This window comes from Lepidochelys kempii, chromosome 9 (genome assembly GCF_965140265.1).
Source record: "Lepidochelys kempii isolate rLepKem1 chromosome 9, rLepKem1.hap2, whole genome shotgun sequence".
Classification (NCBI taxonomy): domain Eukaryota; kingdom Metazoa; phylum Chordata; order Testudines; family Cheloniidae; genus Lepidochelys; species Lepidochelys kempii.
In genome coordinates this window covers 87,859,418-87,881,442 of record NC_133264.1, presented here as the reverse complement: position 1 = coordinate 87,881,442, position 22,025 = coordinate 87,859,418, and the positions used below count along the sequence as shown (strand labels likewise).

Below are 22,025 nucleotides of genomic sequence, written 5' to 3'. Positions count from 1 at the left end.
TTCCTGCATCATAAAGATTTGGTGGCCTCCCCCACTCCAGAATCCCTCTGTTAGGTATTGATGGCTCGCTGAGGCCCATGGTACCACATCGTCCGCTCTCTCCGATACCATCACAGTTCTCCAGTGATGACGATTATGGGGTTGAAGGGGTATTCTCCCCACACCATTCTTTCCTGATCAGGACCCCGATTACTGCTGGACCATCACGATCACAGTCCTCATGTTCTCATGATGTACCACCTTGGTATGGTCACCTATGGATGGGACCACCCGTGCCCTTCCTCAGTCACTGGCCATGCTGGAGTCCTTGGGGTTTATAGAAGGCACCATAGGAGGCACCACAATCCATGTAGGGAAGACACCAGACCCTCACTTCCACCTTTGGGGGCTGTAGCGGTGGACACATGAGAGGAGCTCAAGATTCAACAGGAAGAGGACATGGCTCCTGACACCTCACCAACTAATAATAATTCAACTTCCTCACCAGAACGAGGCTATTATACCTCCACCACCAACCACTGCAGATGACTTTACCCACTTTCAGGACCTGTTCAAAAGAGTGGCTAATGAGCTTAAGATCTTTTGGAGGAAGTGTTGGAAACTCAGCATGAGTTAACCAGTATCTTACCCCCTCCCCGTCTCTCTTCAGGGACCCCTCTCACAAACACTTATGCCAAGAGGTAGAACATCTCCTTCAAGTAGGGGCAGTGGTGACTGTCCCTGCTCAACACAGAGGGAAGGGATTTTACTCCCTCTGTTTTAATACAAAACAAAGTGGGGGGCGGGGGTTGCAACCCATCCTATATCTCATGCATCTGAACAAGTTTGTGAGAACACACAGTTTTGGGATGGTCACTTTGACAACAATAATACCGGCACTGATATTAAGGCATCTTAATAGCCCCCACGTGGCTAAGACAAGTGTGGTATCCATATGTTACACAGATGTCGGCATGGACCCCGATCACACTCCCTCTCCAGACAGATCTACTGACACAATGGGAAGGCTAATTACAACATCCCAAGGTAGGAATGCTACATGTGAAGGCCTGACTCGTCCATGGCTCTGATGAGGAGCTAGATTGCTTTGAACACATCCAGCGAGTGCTACTACACGCAATGCTTATCTCCATAAGTAGAAAAGATTTACTGCATGGTGTGTCGCTAGACAAACTGTTGCAACATCTGCACCTCTTCGAATGGTTCTTGACTACCTTTTAGATTGAAACCATCCGCTCTATTCCTCAGCTCAATTAAGGTACATCTTGTGGCTGTCACCGCCTTTCACCAAAAAATCCGTTGACACCACAGTCTTTGCTCACCCAATCACAAAACGATTCCTTAAGGGCATCCAAACCCTTTTATCCGGACGTGAGACCACCTACGCAACCATGGGACTTAAACTTGGTCCTAACAGCCCTCAGGCATAAACCCTTCAAACCTCTAGCAAACTGCTCCCTACTACACCCGTCCACGAAGGTGATGTTTCTGCTCCTTTCAAGGCTGCAGTCCGGGTTCCATCACGGACACCTTCCTGCTATCCTGGACTGGATAGCTTTATTATGCTTTCCTCCCAATCCAAGTCCTACACACAGCACTATTAAAGATGAAGTGGGACCACGCCTGGGTTTTATTATTGTCCACTCTGCTAGATGTCTGTGGTGACTCCAGTCCTGTTCCTGTTGCACCTGGATTTGATGTTTCAGGAACACAGTGAGCTGCTCCACCCAAACCTGAGTTCCATTCCTTTAATGGCCTGGAGCGGTGGTGGGCAGCCTGAAGCCGATGGGTAATCTGCTGGCGGGCTGCAAGACAGTTGGTTTACACTGACTGTCTGCAGGTATGGCCACCCGCAGCTCCTAATGGTCACGGTTCGCCATTCCTGGCCAAGGGGAGCTGCAGGAAGTGGCGCAGACCACAGCGAACCCCAGCCACTGGGAGCTGCAGGTGGCTGTGCCTGCAGTCAGTCAGTGTAAACGAACGGTCTTGCGGCCTGCAAGCAGATTACCCTGACGGGCTGCAGGTTGCCCACCGCTGGCCTAAAGCTCCCTGGCTAAATCCCTGAGAACAGATTTGTTTGGAGCGAGTTCGCCAGGTCTTACTAAGCAGTAGAAACCCCTACACCAAGGTTGCCTACCTGTCAAAATGGAAGTGGTTCTCGGTCTGGGCTTCCCAAGTCAGAGTCTCACTGATGCAGTCATTCATTCAAAATATACTCGATTGTTTGTTACATCTGAAATGGCAAGTCTTAGCAGTTATCTCTGTCAAGGTTCACTTGGCAGCAATATAAGCTTTCCACCCTCAGGTAGATAACTGTTCAGTTTTTTCCAATGACTTGACAGTCATATTTCCCAAAGGCCTAGAAAGGTTGTACTCTCAAGTAAGGGACCCTGTTCCCCCTTGTTTTGTCAAAACTTACGGAACCACCATTTGAGCTTTTAGCAACATACTCCTTGCCATCTTCCAGAAAAAGTATAGTTTTTCTAATTCCCATCGTTATTTCCAGAAGAGTCTCTGAACTCTGTGCCCTCACATCAGAACCCTATATGCAGTCGTCTTTAAAGATAAGCTGTACTTACGTCCTCACCCTAGTTTATGCCTGAAAATAGTTTAGCAGTTGTATAGCAATCAGACAATTTTCCTACTTGTTTTTTTACCTAAAACCTCATGCAAATAGGAGTAAACAACAAGTTCGCTCTTTGGATGTTAGACGAGTTCGAGCATGCTACATATAAAGAACTAACCTGTTTTGGCAGTCCTCCCAACTGTTCATGGCTGTAGCGGACGGAATGAGAGGTCTCCCAATCTCATCATAAAGAATGTCGTCCTGGATAACTTCGTGTATTCTCACATGTTATGATCAGGCAGGTGTTTTACCACCAAGTAACCTGACTGCTCATTCCACAAGATCATAAGCATACTCAGCAGCATTCTTAGTGCAGATTGCTATTAAGGACATTTGTAAAACAGGAACCTGGTAATCGATGCACACATTCTCCTCTCCTTACATCATCACCCAAGACTCTAGGGATGATACCAAGTTTGGTTGGGCTGTGTTACTATCTGTAAACTCTGATCCCTCCTGCTATATCACTGCTTGAGAGTCACCATGAGTGACCATGGACATGTGCAATCACTTGAAGAAAAAACAGTTACTAAACATTCGTAACTGTTGTTCTTTGAGATGTGTTGCACATGTCCATTCCATAATCCGCTTTCCTACACTTCTAAACCTGAGTTTCTGGAAAGAAGGAACTGATGGGGTATGGGGTCAGCTGGGCGCTTTATAATGGTGCTAATAGCGCATGGCATCAGAGGATGCTTGAGCCACCCCAGTGCGTACCACTGAGGGAAAAATTTCTAGCGTAGGGTGCATGCACACCAAGAGTGGAATGAAGATGTATAGAAATTGAAATTCACAGCTAGGAAAAACGCATCACAGACCATGAAATCTGGTCTCTTGTGCACTTTTACCCTATCCTATACAGATTTCATGGGGGAGACCATCATTTCTCAAACTGTGGGTCCCGACCACAAGGGAGTCTGTGGGGTGTGTTGCAAGGTTAATGGAGGGAGATCGCAGTATTGCCACCTTACTTCTGCACTGCCTTCGGAGCTGCATGGCCAGAGCATGGCGGCTGCTGGTCACGGGCCCAGTTCTAAAGGCAGTGCTCCACCAGCAGCAGCACAGAAGGGTGGCAATACTGCGACCCGCCTACATAATCTTGCAACCCCCTTTTGAGTTAGGACCCCTATGGTTACAATACTATGAAATTTCAGATTTAAGTATCTGAAATCATTAAATTTACAATTTTTAAAATCCAGTGACCGTGAAATTGACCAAAATGGACTGTGAATTTGGTAGGGCCCTAGGCATGTGCAACACATCTCAAAGAACAACAGTTACAAAGTTTGTAAATGTTTTTTACACCCTGAAAGTGTAAAAAACAAACAAACAAAAACAGTAAAAATAATGTAGTGAGGATACAAATGTAATTATGACATCAATATCATGATGATAATTTTTGTTAGTTTGTTGCTCAGGAGAAGAGCTGCTGATAATTATGCCAGTGATGTGGGAAAACAAGATAATGTGAGCCACAGGAACTTAATTTTATTTTGCAACATTCATATTTTAAAGTGGAAAATTATATATGCTTTGAAGATGAAATACACTTCAGATACTTGGTTTTAATCCAGTTCTTAATTTTATTTTAGCAAGGGGAGGTAAGACTCAAATGTCTTACTGCTTTGCAAGGACTTTACTATAATAAAGAGCTTAATTCCAAATTGGAACTCTTCACCAGTCGATTCAAGGTACGTATGTTTGATATTTTCAAGAAAACAGACTTTAAGCTTTTTAAAAATTATTCTGTTTTACTTTGTGCCGCTTTGAAAATAGTTTCCTTTTTGTTCTTAGGATAGAATTGTGTCTATGACTCTTGACAAAGAATATGATGTTGCAGTCCAAGCAATAAAATTACTTACTCTTGTTTTACAGTAAGTATATGTCTATTTCTGACCAATATGAAGTAAAAGAATAAAAATATCTGTGTGTATAAGTGTAAGTCAGACGCCTCAATACAGAGCAGAGAGAAGTTTGCCCATCTTACAGTAGCACAATGATGTATTCTAGAAATAGTTAGCAGTGACATGTCCAGCCAGGATATCATCCCAACCTTTACCCAATTTACACATTTAAATGCTAGAAATATTACTCATTTCAATTTGAAGTTTTCATAGTAGAGCTGAACTAAAAAGATATACTGCAGGTGGGATGTGTTTGATAGGAGGCAATAATTGAACTAAGCTGACTCTTTGATCACAACATAGTATGTCTTGGATATGTTTTAGACAACGTAGTGTAACTTCATGGAATGCTTATTTTAAAAACAGAACTTTTTATATCTTGAGAAACTTTCTGACAATCAATAGACAATTTATTTCAAAGATATTCTTTGGGCGGGGCTAGTATAGTTTCAGATTAAGATCTTTTTCTAAACCAGATACTATAGGTGAAATGCATACATAACATTAAAATCTTAGGGTGAGGTTAAGCATTACCATAGGCCATTTAGAAACAATCTTGATTAATTTTTTGGAAGGTATGAGTCCCCTAGAATGAGTTGAGAATCTTAACCCTAGTACCTGAGCTTTCTTATCCATAACCCGATGAGATGGCATGAAGCAGAAGAACCAGCTTGCTATAGAGTGTGTAACTGGAGACAGGCTTGACTTGATTTTGTTTGTGAAGTAATAGTTTCAGTACCCTGTTGATTTAAAAGCATGGCACATGTAGGCAAAGCAAAGGGTTGCCCAACAAGTTAGACTGATATTTTAGCAGTGCTGTATCCTCCATGTAGAAGGGGTTTTTTGTTTTGTTTTTGTTTTGTTTCCTTTTTTAAAGGATCGAGGACATTTTAAAGACAAGGCTTTCTTTTGACTCTTCCCTTTTCTCCTGTCTAATGATAGACTTACATTTTTGGTCTCTGTATTTTTTCCCTTTTTCTTCCTAGGAGTAGTGAAGAAGTTCTGACTGCAGAAGACTGTGAAAATGTCTATCATCTGGTTTACTCAGCTCACCGGCCAGTAGCAGTAGCTGCAGGGGAGTTTCTTTATAAAAAGTGAGGGGCAATATACTTAATAGTAATTGATTACCTTTTTATTGTATGGACTATCTAAAAAGTACTAATATTATGGATATTATTTACCTTTTAGCTAGGAAAAGGGAAATCTGAATAAGAAAGTAGGTGTTAAAATGCTTTTGTTTTAAAATGCGGGACACTGTATATCACAGTTCAGACTGTAAGTGAGAAAGGCATGGATAATTTGTAGTGAGATCTACAATTTTAAAAAAAAAAGTCACAAACCAGGCTCAGATAGAAGAATTAGTCCTGATGCTGGCTATTATTTGAGAATCCAGAAACTGCAGGTAATCTGGCAAGACCCTACAAGTTGTAAACCTGTCTCGTGAAATGTTTTAAATAATTTTTTAAATACCTTTTCTGTGTAATGTAGCATGTACACAAAACATATACTTGCATAAGTAGCTCGTAGTTTTCTTGCTTAATATGTGGCCATCCCATCTAAATTATGTGAAGAATACACCCAGATCTCATGAATGCCATGTAAAATGTCGCATATATTACACTTAGAAGTGGAGATGTTTTATGGAATGGACTAGAATGTATATTGGTATTACTTTCTCTTACATGACTGATCCAGATTATTGTGGATTGTCTGCTGTCTTGGTACATGTGACAGCCATTGTGGTTTAGCTCGCTCCTGTAAGCTTCCATTTTTCTTCTCATCTTTCAGTAAAAGAATTCATTAAGAGTCTGTTAAATCTGTATCCACCTATAAATCTGCAAGTCTGTGGGATTTGAATTTGGTCCTTACGAAGCTTACTCTTTTGCAATAATGCTGTTTCTCTGTAGTGTGTATTTCTAGTGGCCGTTGCTTCAGCTAATCTACTGACAATGGCAGATTGTATAAACTGGATATAAAAGGGCTCTCCCTCCTTTTACTTACCAAACTGTTACTGTGTAGCGATTACATAGTTACTGAGATTGTAAGCTCTTTGGGGTAGGAACTGTCTTTTTGTACAGTTCCTAGCACAGTGGGCTCTCAGGCAGTATATTATTATAAATAATAATTACTTAGGATAGTGCAAAGTCCTTTTGTAGGACACCTACATTCTTTGAGAAATGTAGGCCATTTATTAGAGATTATAAAAATGGATCATCTTGTTATGCAGACCTGCTATGATCTATGTGGAGAATCAGTGCTATTAAAACTTCAGACTCGTCATGTAGACTTATATGCTTGCTCAACTTTAAACACTTGATTAGTCCCGCTGAAATGAGTGTTCAAAGTTGGACAACTCAGATGCTTAGTTAAGCACTTGCTTAAGCTTTTCTGGGATTTAAGGCATAAATCCTGCATGCCACTAATGGGAGGGCAGCTATATCAATTCCTGAAACTTACAAAGCTGCCTCTTGGAGCTCAAATCATAGAATCATAGAAATGGAAGGAACCACAAGAGGTCATCTTGTCCAGTCCCCTGCACTCATGTCAGGACTAAGTATTATCTAGACCATCTTTGACAGGTGTTTGTCGAACCTGCTCTTAAAAATCTCCAATGATGGAGATTCCACAACCTCCCTAGGCAATTTATTGCAGTGCTTAACCACCCTGACATAAAGTTTTTTTCTTAACGTCCATTCTAAACTGTCCTTGCTGCAATTTAAGCCAATTGCTTCTTGTCCTAGCCTCAGAGGTTAAGAAGAACAAATTTTCTCCCTCCTCCTTGTATCAACCTTTTTTGTACTTGAAAACTGTTATCATGCCCTTCTCAGACTTCTCTTTTCCAGACTAAACAAACGCAGTTTTTTCGATCATCCCTCATAGGTCATGTTTTCTAGACCTTTATCATTTTTGTTGCTCTTCTCTGGACGTTATCCAATTTGTCCACATCCTTCCTGAAATATGGTGCCCAGAACTGGACACATACTCCAGTTGAGGCTTAATCAGCGTGGAGTAGAGTTGAAGAATTGTTTCTCATGTCTTACTTACAACACTCCTGCTAATACATCCCAGCATGATGTTCACTTTCTTTTGAAACAGTGCTACACTGTTGACTCATATTTAGCTTATGGTCCACTATGATCCCCAGATCCCTTCTCAAGTACTCCTTCCGAGGCAGTCATTTCCCATTTTGTACGGGTGCAGCTGATTGTTCCTTCCTAAATGGAGTACCTTGCATTTGTCCTTGTTGAATTTCATCCTATTTACTTCAGACCATTTCTCCAGTTTGTCCTGATCATTTTGAAATTTAATCCTATCTTCCAAAGCACTTGCAACCCCTCCCAGCTTGATATCCCCCTCAGACTTTATAAGTGTACTCTCTGTCATTATCTAAATCATAGATGAAGATATTGAACAGAACTGGACCCAGAACTAATCCCTGCAGAGCCGCACTCTTTATGCCTTTCCAGCATGACTGTGAACCACTGATAACTACTTTCTGGGAATGGTTTTCCAACCAGTTATGTACCCACCTTATAGTAGCTCCATCTAGGTTGTTATGAGAAGGTCATGTGAGACACTATCAGAAGCTTTACTAAAGCCAAGATATACCACGTCTACTGCTTGCCCCCTATCTACAAGGTTTGTTACCCTGTCAAAGAAAGCTATCAGGTTGGTTTGACACAATTTGTTCTTGATGTATCCATGCTGACTGTTACTTATCACCTTATTATCGTGTAGACGTTTGCAAATTATTTGCTCCATTATCTTTCCGGGCACAGAAGTTAAGATGACTGTTCTGTAATTCCCTGGGTTGTTCTTATTTCCCTTTTTATAGATTGGCATTATATTTGGCCTTTTCCAGTCTTCTGGAATCTGTCCCATCTTCCATGACTTTTCAAAGAGAATTGCTAAGGTCTCAGATATCTCCTCAGTCAGCTCTTTGAGTGTTCTAGGATGCATTTCATCAGGTCCTGGAAACTTGAAGACATCTAACTTGTCTAAGTAATTTTTAACTTGTTTGTTTATTATTTTAGCCTCTGATCCTACCTCATGTTCACTGACATTCACTATGTTGATGTCCAATCACCACCAACCTTCTTGGTGAAAAACCGAAACAGTCTTCATTAAGCGCACCTCTGCCATTTCCACATTTTCTGGTATCTCTCTCTCTCCACCCCCCATCCTCTTGAGTAATGGGCCTACCCTATCCTTTGTCTTCCTCTTGCTTCAAATGTATTTGTAGAATGTTTTCTTGTTACCCTTTGTCTCTAGCTAGTTTTATGTCGTTTTGTGCCTTAGCCTTTCTAATTTTGTCCCTACATACTTGTGTTGTTTATATTCATCCTTTATAATTTAACCTAGTTTTCACTTTTTGTAGGACTTTAGTTTTATTTTTAGATTATTTAAGATCTCCTGGGCAAACCAGGGTGGTCTCTTGCCATACTTCCTGTCTTTCCTACATAGTGGGATAGTTTGCTCTTGTGTCCTTAATAATGTCTCTTTGAAAAAACTGCCAACTGTCTTCAATTGTTTTTTCCCTTAGACTTGCTTCCAATGGAATCTTGCCTATCAACTCCCTGAGTTTGCTAAAATCTGCCTTCTTGAAATCTTGGTCTTTATTTTGCTGTTCTCCCTCCTACCATTCCTTACAATCATGAACTCTATTATTTCATGATCACTTTCACCCACACTGCCTTCCACTTTCAAATTCTCAACAAGTTCCTCCCTGTTTGTCAAAATCAAATTTAGAACAGCCTCATCCCTAGTAGTTTTCTCCACCTTCTGAAATAAAAAATTGTCTACAATACATTCCAAGAACTTGTTGGATAATCTGTGCCTTGTTGTGTTGTTTTCCCAACAGATGTCTGAGTAGTTGAAGTCCCTCATCAACACCAAGTCCTGTACTTTGGATGATTTTGCTAGTTTAAAAAAAAGCCTCATTCACCTCTTTGTCCTGATTAGCTGGTCTGTAGTAGACCTCTATCATGACATCACCCTTGTTTTTTACCCCTTTTATCCTTACCCAGAAACTTTCAACAAGTCTGTCTCCTATTTCTGTCTCAACCTTAGTCCAATTGTATACGTTTTTATATATAAGGCAATACCGCCTCCCTTTTTTCCCTGCCTGTCCTTCCTGAGCAAGCTGTATCCATCCATACCAATATTCCAGTCATGGGTATTATCCCACCAAGTCTCTGCGATGCCAACTATGTCATAGTTGTGTTTATTTACTAGCATTTTGAGTTCTTCCTGCTTATTCCCTATACTTCTTACATTAGTATACAGACATCTAAGATACTGATTTGATTCCCCCCCCCCTTGTCTCTCTTTTATTCCTGCTATAATAGCCCATGCTCCCCACAAATTCCAACCCTTCTCCCAGGTCTCCATGTTTTTGACTTACCTATGGGCTTTTCCCAAGCATGCTCAGAGGCTAGATTAGATATCTGTTTCAAAAAAACATGCCTTTGCAAAGCGCTGTTATTTTACTCAGAAGTTGATCAGATGCCTGTTTCAGAAAAGTAAACAGCAATGCTTCACTCTCCAATTAGTAATACTTTTCTTCCTTTATCCTGATACTCTTTCCATTGCTTCTTAGTCTTCTGAGTGGGGCATGGGGGTCTGTAGTGGCAATTTCATAAAGGAGTAAGGAAAACTAGTTACCAATAATTGGAGTTCATGAAGTTCTGCAGGTCCACATGATCCTTCCATTCCTCTTAGAAGCTTTTGTGCTTGCTATAGCATCCATCTGAAGCACACCATGAAATCAAAAGGCAGCACCTATAAAACTGTTTTAAAGACAGCACATCCAATCAACCCATCCTCCTTCAAAATAATCTAGATCCACAAGTAAAACATGCATGTTACACAATAGTCTGCATTAGTCTTGTAGTAATGTCTGTGTCTTGATACAAACTGATTATGACAATATTAAGTTTACGTTGTAGTATTGCTTACAGCAGTTCATTTGTATCTCTAAACTATGACAGTGTTGTTCAGTGTAATTGCATTTTTCCTTTCCACATTAATAAAAGGAACTGATAAAAAGATACAGTACTTAACATAAAACTTGGACATTCACTGCTGCAGAATAATTAGTTAAATAGCTTGGTTAAGTTTTTAAAAATATATATATTTTATATGAATAAGAGCATCTGAGTTTCAGTTATTTAGGATAAAATTAAGAATGATTATTTCTTGTGCTTCAGAGCATAAATGATCACCTGCTGGTGTCAAGAAATATGCTTCTAGAGTATAGGATTGCACAGATAGATACATTAATAGGGGTTTACATCTTCCTTTGAAATATTCAGCATTGGTTACTGTTGGCAACAGGATACTAATACCTTTTAGTCTGTTTCAGTATAGCATTTCTTATTTCCTTCAAGGAGAAAATGTTTTATGTTAAAAATATTTTCTTAGGCTTTTCAGTCGCAGAGAGCCTGAAGATGATGGACTACTTAAAAGGAGGGGGAGACAAGGTCCAAATGCTAACCTTGTGAAGACTTTGGTGTTTTTCTTTTTGGAAAGTGAAGTAAGTTGAGTTTCACGTTATCCTTTTTATCACTTTGGCTTAGAGAGAGTTCCATTCTTTCCTGCTCTCATGTAGTACATGTCCTTACTGGTTTCCTGTTTTAAATGGTTACTCTGGGAAACTGTAGACTTTATTCTTTATAGTGTAGTATATCATTGAAGATCTGCAGAGTACAGGATCCCATTTAATGGAATAGACAGCCAGTCACTTAAAACCATATAATTTATATATATATTACTCCTGAGGGCATTCTGTGCCAAAAAAAATTAAAATTCTGCACACAATATTTTAAAATTCTGCAAATTTTATTTGTCAAATAACTGTGGAGGCTCCAGCATGGCATTTGGGAGCACAGGCCAATGGCTGCACAGAGGTGGGAGATCACTGTGCAGCTCTCCGCCTGTGACTAGCAGCTGATTTTGGTGCAGGGTAGTAGCCACCAGCTGGGTCTTCCCCAGTCCCGCCTCCTTCCCCACAGTGATTTACCTCTCTGCCAGCTGCCCAGGGCACCCCAAACATACATGCCCACTCTTGTGGCTTCCCTTTGCTTCCCTGTCAGAAAGTCACTTTTCTGTTGGAAAGCAAAGAAATCTGCAGGGGACATAAATTCTGCACATGTGCAGTGGCGCAGAATTCCCCCAGAACTAAAAGAGCACTAAGAAATGGAGTACAGAGAAGTTTGGGCCTTGCTAAATGTTGAATGTCTCCTGTATGAATGGGAGATAAGAGTGCTCAGTGTCTTGCAGAATCAGACCCGTTTGTTGGGAAAATTAGGCACAGTCTTCTCACATATTAGTTTTGGATTCAGACAGCTTACAAAGTTTGCTTTCTGCTGCTTCAAATCCTGCCCACATAACTGTTAGTGACTCAGCAAATTGAAAATGTTAAAATATAAACGAAAGAGGACGTTAGTAAGAATGTTTGTTGATCTCTCTGGATTGATGTGCCACAAAGTTTAAATATATATATATATATATATATATATTTGGAGTCAGATACCATGCCACAGGCAAAAAGGAACAAGAGCAGCCGAGTGCATTGTAGCCACTTTCATAACGATCTTTTTCATTGGTTGAGGAATATAACTACTGTATTCTTTTTAGTTACATGAGCATGCTGCTTATCTTGTGGACAGCATGTGGGACTGTGCAACAGAACTCTTGAAGGACTGGGAATGTATGAATAGTCTTCTGTTGGAGGAGCCGCTCAATGGAGAGGAGCGTAAGAGATTTCATGATATCTTGCTGTCCAAATTGATATATTGTTCATTTTTCAGCATTTGATATAGTTGAGATACTGAAACTAACTCACCCAAATTTTCAGAATAATTTAAGCAGAATGTAAATAACTTCAGATTGATATGGACTGTCCAGACTGGATCACTAATGATTTGACTAAGAGTAGTCACAATGGAGTTAGTACATAATGGTTAAAATTACAGCCTACGGGAGGAGCCTTTATTCATGCTAACTTTTAACTAGGGCTGTCGAGCGATTAATAACTTAATTGCACTGTTAAACAATAATAGAATACAATTTATTTAAATATTTTTGGATGTTTTCTACGTTTTCAAATATATTGATTTCAGTTACAACACAGAATACAAAGTGTACAGTGCTCACTTTACATTTATTTTTATTACAAATATTTGCACTGCAAAAAACAAAAGGAATAGTATTTTTCAATTCACCTAATACAAGTACTGCAGTGCAATCTCTGTATCATGAAAGATGAACTTACAAATGTAGAATTATGTACCCTGCGTTCAAAAACAAAACAATATAAAATTTTAGAGCCTACAAGTCCACTCGGTCCTACTTCTTGTTCAGCCAATTGCTAAGAGAAACAAGTCTGTTTACATTTACAGGAGATAATGCTGCCCACTTCTTAATTAGTGTCACCTGAAAGTGAGAACAGGCGTTTGTATGGCACATTTGTAGCTGCCGTTGCAAGATATTTACATGCCAGATGCACTAAAGATTCATATGCCTCTTCTTGCTTCGACCATCGTTCAGGAAGACATGCTTCCATGCTGCTGATGCTCGTTTAAAAAAAAAAATGCGTTAATTAAATTTGACACAATTCTCCCACAAGGAATTCCATGTCTCCTGCTCTGTTTTACCCGCATTCTGCCATATATTTCATGTTATAGCAGTCTTGGATGATGACCTAGCATGTGTTTGTTTTAAGAACACTTTCACTGAAAATTTGACAAAATGCAAAGAAGAATTTTTAAAGATAGCTACAGCACTGGACACACTGTCCTCTGGAAATATTGCCAAAGCATGAAGAGGCATATGAATCTTTAGCGCGTCTGGCATGTAAATATCTAGCGATGCCAGCTACAACATTGCCATGTGAATGCCTGTTCTCACTTTCAGGTGATGTAATTAAGAAGTGAGCAGCATTATCCTCCGTAAATGTAAACAAACTAGTTTCTCTTAGCGATTGGCTGAACAAGAAGTAGGACTGAGTGGACTTGTGGGCTCGATTTGTAGGCTCTAGAGTTTTACTTTGTTTTTGAGTGCAGTTACGTAACAAAAAAACCTACATTTGTAAGTTGCACTTCCATGCTCTACAGTACTTGTATGAGGTGAATTGAAAAATGCTATTTCTTTTGTTGTTAATTTTTACAGTGCAAATATTTGTAATAAAAAATAATATAAAGTGAGCACTGTACACTTTGTATTCTGTGTTGTTATGGAAATAGATATATTTGAAAATGTAGAAACTTCCAAAATATTTAATAAATTTCAATTGGTAATCTATTGTTGAGCAGTGCGATTAATTTTTTTAGTTAATCGCATGAGTTAACTGCGATTAATCTACAGCCCTACTTTTAACCTTTTGGAGCTTGAAAGTCTACTGTGCCCATAGACAATGTCCTTTTGTTGTAATAAATTCTGTGACCATCACTGCCAGAGATTAAATTCTCTTAAAGGAATAGTAAACTTTCCAAATAAAGATTGAAAATGTGTTATTTGAAAGCCACTTAAATTAGTGTTCTGGACAGGTATTTGTGCATATACATTTATATTTTCAAATGCTGGGGTCTGAACTTTGCCTTCTGGTACATGCACAACTCCCTCACACAAAAATAATGTAATGTTAAGTCATAGATATTTCAAAGAGATTGGGTTGTTAAATGAAATTAACTAGAAGTTTAAAACTGCCATTCTGGTGCCTGCTGTTTGTCCCCCAGAAGCAGTGCTCAAAAGTGGAAGGATAAGGATGTTTTCTTTCTTCAGCCTCTGCAAAAGAAGTAGGAGGATCAGTGTGGTGTAGATTCTTCTTTAAACCAGCTCTGAGTTTTTTTCCAAAAACCAGAAATCGCAGAATTTGTAACACATTTATGATAAACACAGGCTCTACTTAGGAGAGTTGTTGCTTTGAGCTTTCCAAAAAGCCCAGATTCTTGGAGTGGCCTCTGCACATTCACACTCTTGGGATGTGCTGGAAGTGTATCTTGGACCAGTGGAACCTATCAATAGCAATGCCTGTTAGAATGCTCTTATGACCCCGTCCCTCTCCTTTCTACTTTGAACATTCAGAGGGTGGGAGTAAAATAGGCCGTGTAGTGTGTTCACTGGCTCCGTTCCTTCTAACCCCAGCCACCAGGAACTTCACAAAGTCCTTGGACATGGATTCATCAGAATGAATCATTCTCAGTACTGTCCCCTTCATATTTTAGTTGGATGTTAGTTCTTTATTTTCCATAATTGCTGCTTTTTTGGGGGGGGGGGGGGAGTAAAAATGGTGTAGGTCCTTGATTTCTAATATGTGAGAACCAAAGACAATGGAGCTAGGTTTGAAGAGGTAAACTTCTTGCCCTGCTGTTTTTCCTGCTTTGACTAGACCGCAGGAGAGATCCTGTGCTGTTTTATTGCTCCATATGTAGCAGCTTCACAGGGGCCAAAAGGGAACATTAAAAATGCTTCCAAGCAGTGCTATTATAGGAAGCATAAGCAGCTAAACCTTCTAGTTCCAAAATGCAGGGAAATTTAGGTGCTGGGAAAGCAGCCTCAGCCCTGACACTGAAGGGGGTGAAAAGACCAGCAAAGTCCCAGCACAGATGTCAGTCTGTAACTAGAGCCTAACCTAAGTTGCTGTTCACTGTGAATCTGCGCAGGCTGGGTCTGACTCAGCATAAACACCTGGCTTTGTAGGTATTTTTCATAGATTCATAGATATTTAGGTCAGAAGGGACCATTATGATCATCTAATCTGACCTCCTGCACAATGCAGGCCACAGAATTTCACCCACCACTCCTGCGAAAAACCTCTCACCTATGTCTCAGCTATTGAAGTCCTCAAATCATGGTTTAAAGACTTCAAGGAGCAGAGAATCCTCTAGCAAATGACCCATGCCCCATGCTACAGAGGAAGGCGAAAAATTTCCAGGGCCTCTTCCAATCTGCCCTGGAGGAAAATTCCTTCCCGACCCCAAATATGGCGATCAGCTAAACCCTGAGCATATAGGCAAGATTCACTAGCCAGATACTACAGAAAATTCTTTCCTGGGTAACTCAGATCCCACCCCATCTAACATTCCATCACAGGCCATTAGGCCTATTTACCATGAATATTTAATTATCAAAACCATGTTATCCCATCATACCATCGCCTCCATAAACTTATCGAGTTTAATCTTAAGCCAGATAGATCTTTTGCCCCCACTGCTTCCATTGGAAGGCTATTCCAAAACTTCACTTCTCTGATGGTTAGAAACCTTCTTCTAATTTCAAGTCTAAACTTCCTGGTGGCCAGTTTATATCCATGGGTTCTTGTATCCACATTGGTACTGAGCGTAAATAGTTCCTCTCCCTCTCCGGTATTTATTCCTCTGATCTATTTATAGAGAGCAATCATATCTCCCCTCAACCTTCTTTTAGTTAGGCTAAACAAGCCAAGCTCCTTGAGTCTCCTTTCATAAGACAAGTTTTCCATTCCTCGGATCATCCTAGTAGCCCTTCTCTGTACCTGTTCCAGAGGTATCTGCCTCTGCAAAAAGAGCCAGTCCTGGAGAGCATGTGATTAAGGACCTGGGATTTCCAGTTCCACACACTGAAATGTGAAAGTGGTACCTATAAGGTCCATCCTTGGCAGAGTGAAGGATGATATTAAGGACCAAGGTTGTATCATGGATCCACACCCTACCTGGATCAAACACCATTGTTCTCATGCTCAGAACCTCATTGTAAGCCTGATAAAGCACCTGATGCTTCCTCAGAGCTTTTGGTTGCTGGATATACAATTATTATTTGTTTGTATTACTGTAGCACCTCGGAACCCTGGTCACAGACTCAGGACCCCACTGTGTTAGGCATTTATACGAACACCGTACCATGGTGGTTCAGGTTCATTGCTTTGAGCCTCTGGAATATCAGAGAGACTTTCGAATCAGGAGCCCTTGTGCAGCAACAGATACGTTATCCCCCATGCTTAAAAGAAAGAAGCATATGGTAGTGGTGCCAGTTTATTTTTTTTTTTCCTTCAGTAAAGAGAAAAACCTTACAAGCTAAATCAGTTTCCCTAGCTGTGCCGACCTCCTCAGAAATACATTAATCTCGTCCTCGGATTAGTGAAATTCTTGCTGCTCTTAAACACAAAAAAGAAGCTTACAAGAAGTGGAAGATTGGACAAATGACCTGGAAGGAGTATAAAAATATTGCTCAGGTATGCAGGAGTGAAATCAGGAAGGCCAAATCAAACTTGGAGTTGCAGCTAGCAAGGGATATTAAGAGTAACAAGAAGGGTTTTTTCAGGTATATTAGCAACAAGAAGGTGTTCAGGGAAAGTGTGGGCCCCTTACTGAATGGGGGAGGCAACCTAGTGACAGAGGATGTGGAAAAAGCCAATGTACTCAGTGCCTTTTACGCCTCTGTCTTCATGAACAAGGTTAGCTCTCAGACTACTGCACTGGACAGCACACTTTATTAATGATCTGGAGGATGGCATGGATTGCACCCTCAGCAAGTTTGCAGATGACACTAAACTGGGAGGAGTGGTAGATACACTGGAGGGCAGGGATACGATACAGAGGGACCTAGACAAATTAGAGGAGTGGGCCAAAAGAAATCTGAGGTTCAACAAGGACAAGTGCAGAGTCCTGCACTTAGGAAGGAAAAATCCCATGTACTGCTACAGACTAGGGACCGAATGGCTAGGCAGCAGTTCTGCAGAAAAGGACTTAAGGATTATGGTGGACGAGAAACTGGATATGAGTCAACAGTGTGCCCTTGTTGCCAAGAAGGCTAACGCTGTATAAGTAGGAACATTGGGCTGTATAAGTAGGAACATTTCCAGCAGATCGAGGGATGTGATCATTCCCCTCTATTCGGCATTGGTGAGGCCTCATCTGGAGTACTGTGTCCAGTTTTGGGTCCCACACTACAGGAAGGATGTGGAAAAATGGGAAAGAATCCAGCGGAGGGCAACAAAAATGATTAGGGGGCTGGAGCACATGATTTAGGAGGAGAGGCTGAAAGAACTGGTATTATTTAGTCTGCAGAAGAGAAGAATGAGGGGGGATTTGATAGCTACTTTCAACTACCTGAAAGGGGATTCCAAAGGTGATGAATCTACACTGTTCTCAGTGGTACCAGATGATAAAACAAGGAGTAATGGTCTCAAGTTGCAGTGGGGAGGTTTAGGTTGGATATTAGGAAAAACTTTTTGACTAGGAGGGTGGTGAAGCACTGGAATGGGTTTTCTAGGTGGTGAAATCTCCTTCCTTAGAGATTTTTAAGGTCAGACTTGACAAAGCCCTGGATGGGATGATTTAGTTGGGGATTAGTCCTGCTTTGAGCAGCGGGTTGGATTAGATGACCTCCTGAGATCCCTTCCAACCCTGATATTCTATGATTCTACCTTTAACTTCCCCGTCGTAATCTTAGAGGAAACTATACATCTGATTTTTTGATATTCTGGGGTCACCCTCTAGGAATAGGATTACCTGGCCAGTTTTAGATGGTTTATTACAGCTGGTAAAAAATGCCTGATTATATCCATCAACTGGACTGGCAATTTCTAAAAAATTAGATAAGTTATACCAGCTTTCTCATGAGTGATTCTTGTTCTCCAGACTCACCCAGATCCAAATTCATTTGTAGTGGAAGCTGCTGTCCAAAGAGCTAAAGGAGGTCAATTCTTCTGTCTCTTCAGATAGTTGATAAGAAGGAAGATGATGTGAGTAGAAGGATGTTCTCTTTTGCCACAATACGAATCAGAATGGTCAACTAATAGGCAGTAATGTCCAGATGTCAGTTTTATTTGGGAGAGAATGTTTGCGCGGTCACTGCCAGGAGACTAGAGTAAACTGGTCAGACCCCTTATTATTGAAGGTCAGTTGATAAGTACATCTTGAGAGTATTCTTTGATGCTTTTGGTACTGTATGTAGAGCAGTGGCATCCACATGTAACTACAAGTGGTGACTCGAGATATGTTCATTTGTACTTTATCCGGAAACAAGAACTAGAGTGGAAGACACGCATTTGTTAAGTGCTGAACAGATGAGGTTTAGAGAATGTGAAAGACATCAGTTCTACTGCAGGGTCTCGAGGAATTTCTCAATCCTCTAGGAAAAGATTTGGGATACCAGTGGATATGGTTGTTTTTGGAAAGGAACATTCTCTTCCACTTCATTTTGAAGGAAGGAATAGCTCCCTATTCAGCCACAGCAGAGACCCAAACCATGAGCTAAAGCAGGGGTGGGCAAAGTTTTTGGGCCGAGGGCCACAGCTGGGTGAGAAAATTATTTGCAGGGCCAGGGCAGGGGGTTGGGGTGCGGTAGGGAGTGCGAGAGGGTGCGGTGTGCAGGAATGGGCTCAGGGCAAGGGATTGGGGCAGAGGAAGGGTGCGGGCTGTATGAGGGGGCTCAGGGAAGGGGTGTGAGGTGCAGGCAGGGAGTTGGGGGGCAGGGTGCAGGAGGGGTTCGGGCTCCGGCCCGGCATCACTTACCTAAAGCAGCTCCGGGGTGGCAGCAGCGCACACTGGGGCCAGGGCAGTCTCCATGCCTGCCTGCCCTGGCCCCACGCCGCGCAGCTTTGGGAAGCGGCCAGCACCATGTCCCTGCAGCCCCTGGGGTGACGGGGGGGAGGCACAGGGCTCTTTGCACTGACCTTGCCACGCCTCCAGGTACCTTCCCTGAAGCTCCCATTGGCCGTGGTTCCCCGTTCCCGGCCAATGGGAGGTGCGGCAGGTGATGCCTGGAGGCAAGGGCAACGCATGAAGCCCTCTGCCCTCCCCCTCCCGCAGTAGTATTCACAAAATGCTTTTCAGCAGTAGCAGCGCATTTAAGATGTCAGAATTTCCATGTCTACTCTTATTTGAACGATTGGCTCATCAGGGTATCCTCACAGTAGGTTGTAGCAAAAGCTCTGTCACAAATATGCACTAGGGTTCAAGATAAAGCTGAAGAAATTACACACACCACCAGATCAGACCTTTTATTGAGGCAATCTGGATTCTCAAATAAACAGAGATTTTCTTCCAGAAGAAAAGCATTTTAAAAATTGGGTTGCAGCAATAAAATTATTGGAGAAGGACTCATGTCAGATAGTAATATTCTTCAAGATGGGCTTTGGCGAGGTATGTAGCTCTGTGTGTGCCTATCTAGAGATGAGTCTTCTGCAGCCCTGACTATCAAAACACTGTATGACAAGTGTAGACAGCATGATTATGAAATTGACACTACCTAGGGATGTGTTCCTGATTCTTATATGGTGGACTCAAACTTCAGTGTGTCCTCAAAGGAGTTGTATTCAGTTCCTAAACTGTCCACTTGCAGGTAAGGAGAATATACTAGCAGATTAGGATGAGCGGTTATTCTGGAGTGAATGACTTCTCCCTGTGGGGATGTCAGGACATAGATTTATTCGCAAGAAGACACAGCTCTAAATGTCAGAGGTTTTGCTCCAGACCAGGAGGAGACCATCAGTTTCTGATACATTTTTTCTAGATGGGGAGTAGGTCTCTTGTGTTCTCTCCTCCAACCCCCATTTCCCTCATTCAAAGAGTTCTACGTAAAAATCGAACAATATAAAGCCAATGTTAACCTGATTGCTCCAGCCGTGGCAAAATAGTGGTTCTTAGAACTATTTCAACTATCACAAGGAGTTTTATCTGTCTGTCTCTGCGATTCCATTCCTATTGACCAAGCAAAAAGGTGTGATTTGCTTTCCAAACCCAGACTCTCTCCACTTAACAGTAAAAGTACAGGAACCTGACCAAACTGGTACTATACTGTTAAGGAAAGGTACAGTAGATTCAGTTGAACTCCAAGACTCACTTGTGTTATAAGTAAAAAAGATTCTCTTTGTGGGAAACAAACAATATCATAAACTCAGCTTCAGCTCCTGTCCAGTCCATACTGGGATATTTCATTTGAAATTCTTGGGAAGCTTTTGAGCTACACAGAGCTCTCCTTCAGGGCTGTTTCAGATCTGAAGAAGACTTGTGAGTGTCTTGAAAGTTCCTCTCTTTCATCCACAGAAGCTGGTCCAATAAAAGATACTTCACCCACCTTGTCTCTCTGACATCTCCCATGCCCTCTTACGGTATTTCACAAAGATAAAATGATCCTTCTTCCACACCCAAAATGTTTCCTGGTGGTAACAGAATTTCATGTTAACCAGTTTGTAAACTTACTAGTATTTTTTCCGAGACCTCACTTTCATTCAGGAGAAGTAAGCTACATGCCTTGGATGCTATGATAGCATTAGCTATCTGTTTAGGTGATTTCCTGTATTCCTGAGATCTAATCTATTTCGATTAGATCTCAGGAATACAGGAAATCACCTAAACTGTCTTTTATGGAGAAAAAGAGTGAAGGTCAGGCAGTTGCATATTAATGTATTTCTAAATGGTCTTAGACTCTATTGAAGAATGTTATAAATACACATTTGTTACTTTTCCATAAGGGCTTAAAGCACACTTGATTAGAGTAAAGGCCAGTTCCACGTCTGGCCGTACATACATTCCAGATTAAAAATCTGTTGAGTTGCTCTTTGGAGCTCTGTTCATACTTTCACAAAACATTATTTCTTAGAACTGGTATCTATATAAGATGCACAGTTTGGTGAAGCGGAATTACAGTCTCTATTTAAGTAGGTCTCCTTTCACACTATCTGGAGGGAGGAGTACTGTTTGCCAGACTCCCAAGAATGCAAATGTGCAGAGGTCACTTGAAGAAATGAAGGATACTCACCTGTAATCATAGGTTCTCATGCTGGACTCTGCACATTCACACTGCCTGCCTACCTTCCTCTCTTCCTTGGAATCCTAATTTCAACTTTGAACCTGAGAATGCAGTAGAAAGAACTGAGAAAACCAGTACACCTTGTCACCTTTTATAGCCCTACTCTCTGAACATTTGGAGCTGCAAGGGAAGGAGAGGCAGGGAGTGTGAGGGTGCCCCAATGGCTGCTGCTGTCAGAATGTTCCACAGGTCCAAGCTGCACTGCCAGCTCATCTCAAGACTCTGAACGCGAAGAGGTCATCTTGTAGAATTCCAGTTATAGGTGAATAACTCTAAAGTTCTGTTTACTGTCACATCTCCATACCCACATGCAAAAATAATTAAATGCCAAAAATAGATTTTTTGGGGAGAAGGGAAATAGGAAAATTACAAAATCTGCCACTCCTGTGTCACAAGTATAGCCTTATTTATACTAGAAAAACTAAAACAGCATACCAAATTTACAGCACAGATCACGTGACTCTGTTGCATCATTCCCCCAACTTTATATATTTTCTGTCTGATCCTGTGAGGTGCTGAGCATCTTCAGTTTCTCTTCATATCAATAAGAGTTGAGGGCTCTCTGCAGCGCACAAAGTCATAAGCCCTTCGCTTACAAACTTTGAAGTAAAAACCTTGTTGCTTGATGTCTAAGGAATCCGGTGCTATGGTACTAATATATATGAATGAAAAAGTGACAAGTTGCAATTATGATCTGTTTT

At 41.2% G+C, this 22,025-nt stretch overlaps 1 protein-coding gene across 8 annotated transcripts in view; it reads left to right on the top strand.

Annotated features, from left to right (window-relative positions):
- The window catches only part of STAG2 (STAG2 cohesin complex component), a 182,897-nt gene that overhangs the window by 107,519 nt on the left and 53,353 nt on the right, over positions 1-22,025 (top strand). For all 8 annotated transcript variants that reach the window (XM_073361285.1, XM_073361289.1, XM_073361284.1 and 5 more), the window contains exons 11-15: positions 4,219-4,317; positions 4,421-4,500; positions 5,517-5,624; positions 10,954-11,065; positions 12,169-12,286. In XM_073361285.1, the coding sequence (XP_073217386.1) occupies positions 4,219-4,317; positions 4,421-4,500; positions 5,517-5,624; positions 10,954-11,065; positions 12,169-12,286 (517 nt within the window). The remainder of the gene's footprint in view (positions 1-4,218; positions 4,318-4,420; positions 4,501-5,516; positions 5,625-10,953; positions 11,066-12,168; positions 12,287-22,025) is intronic.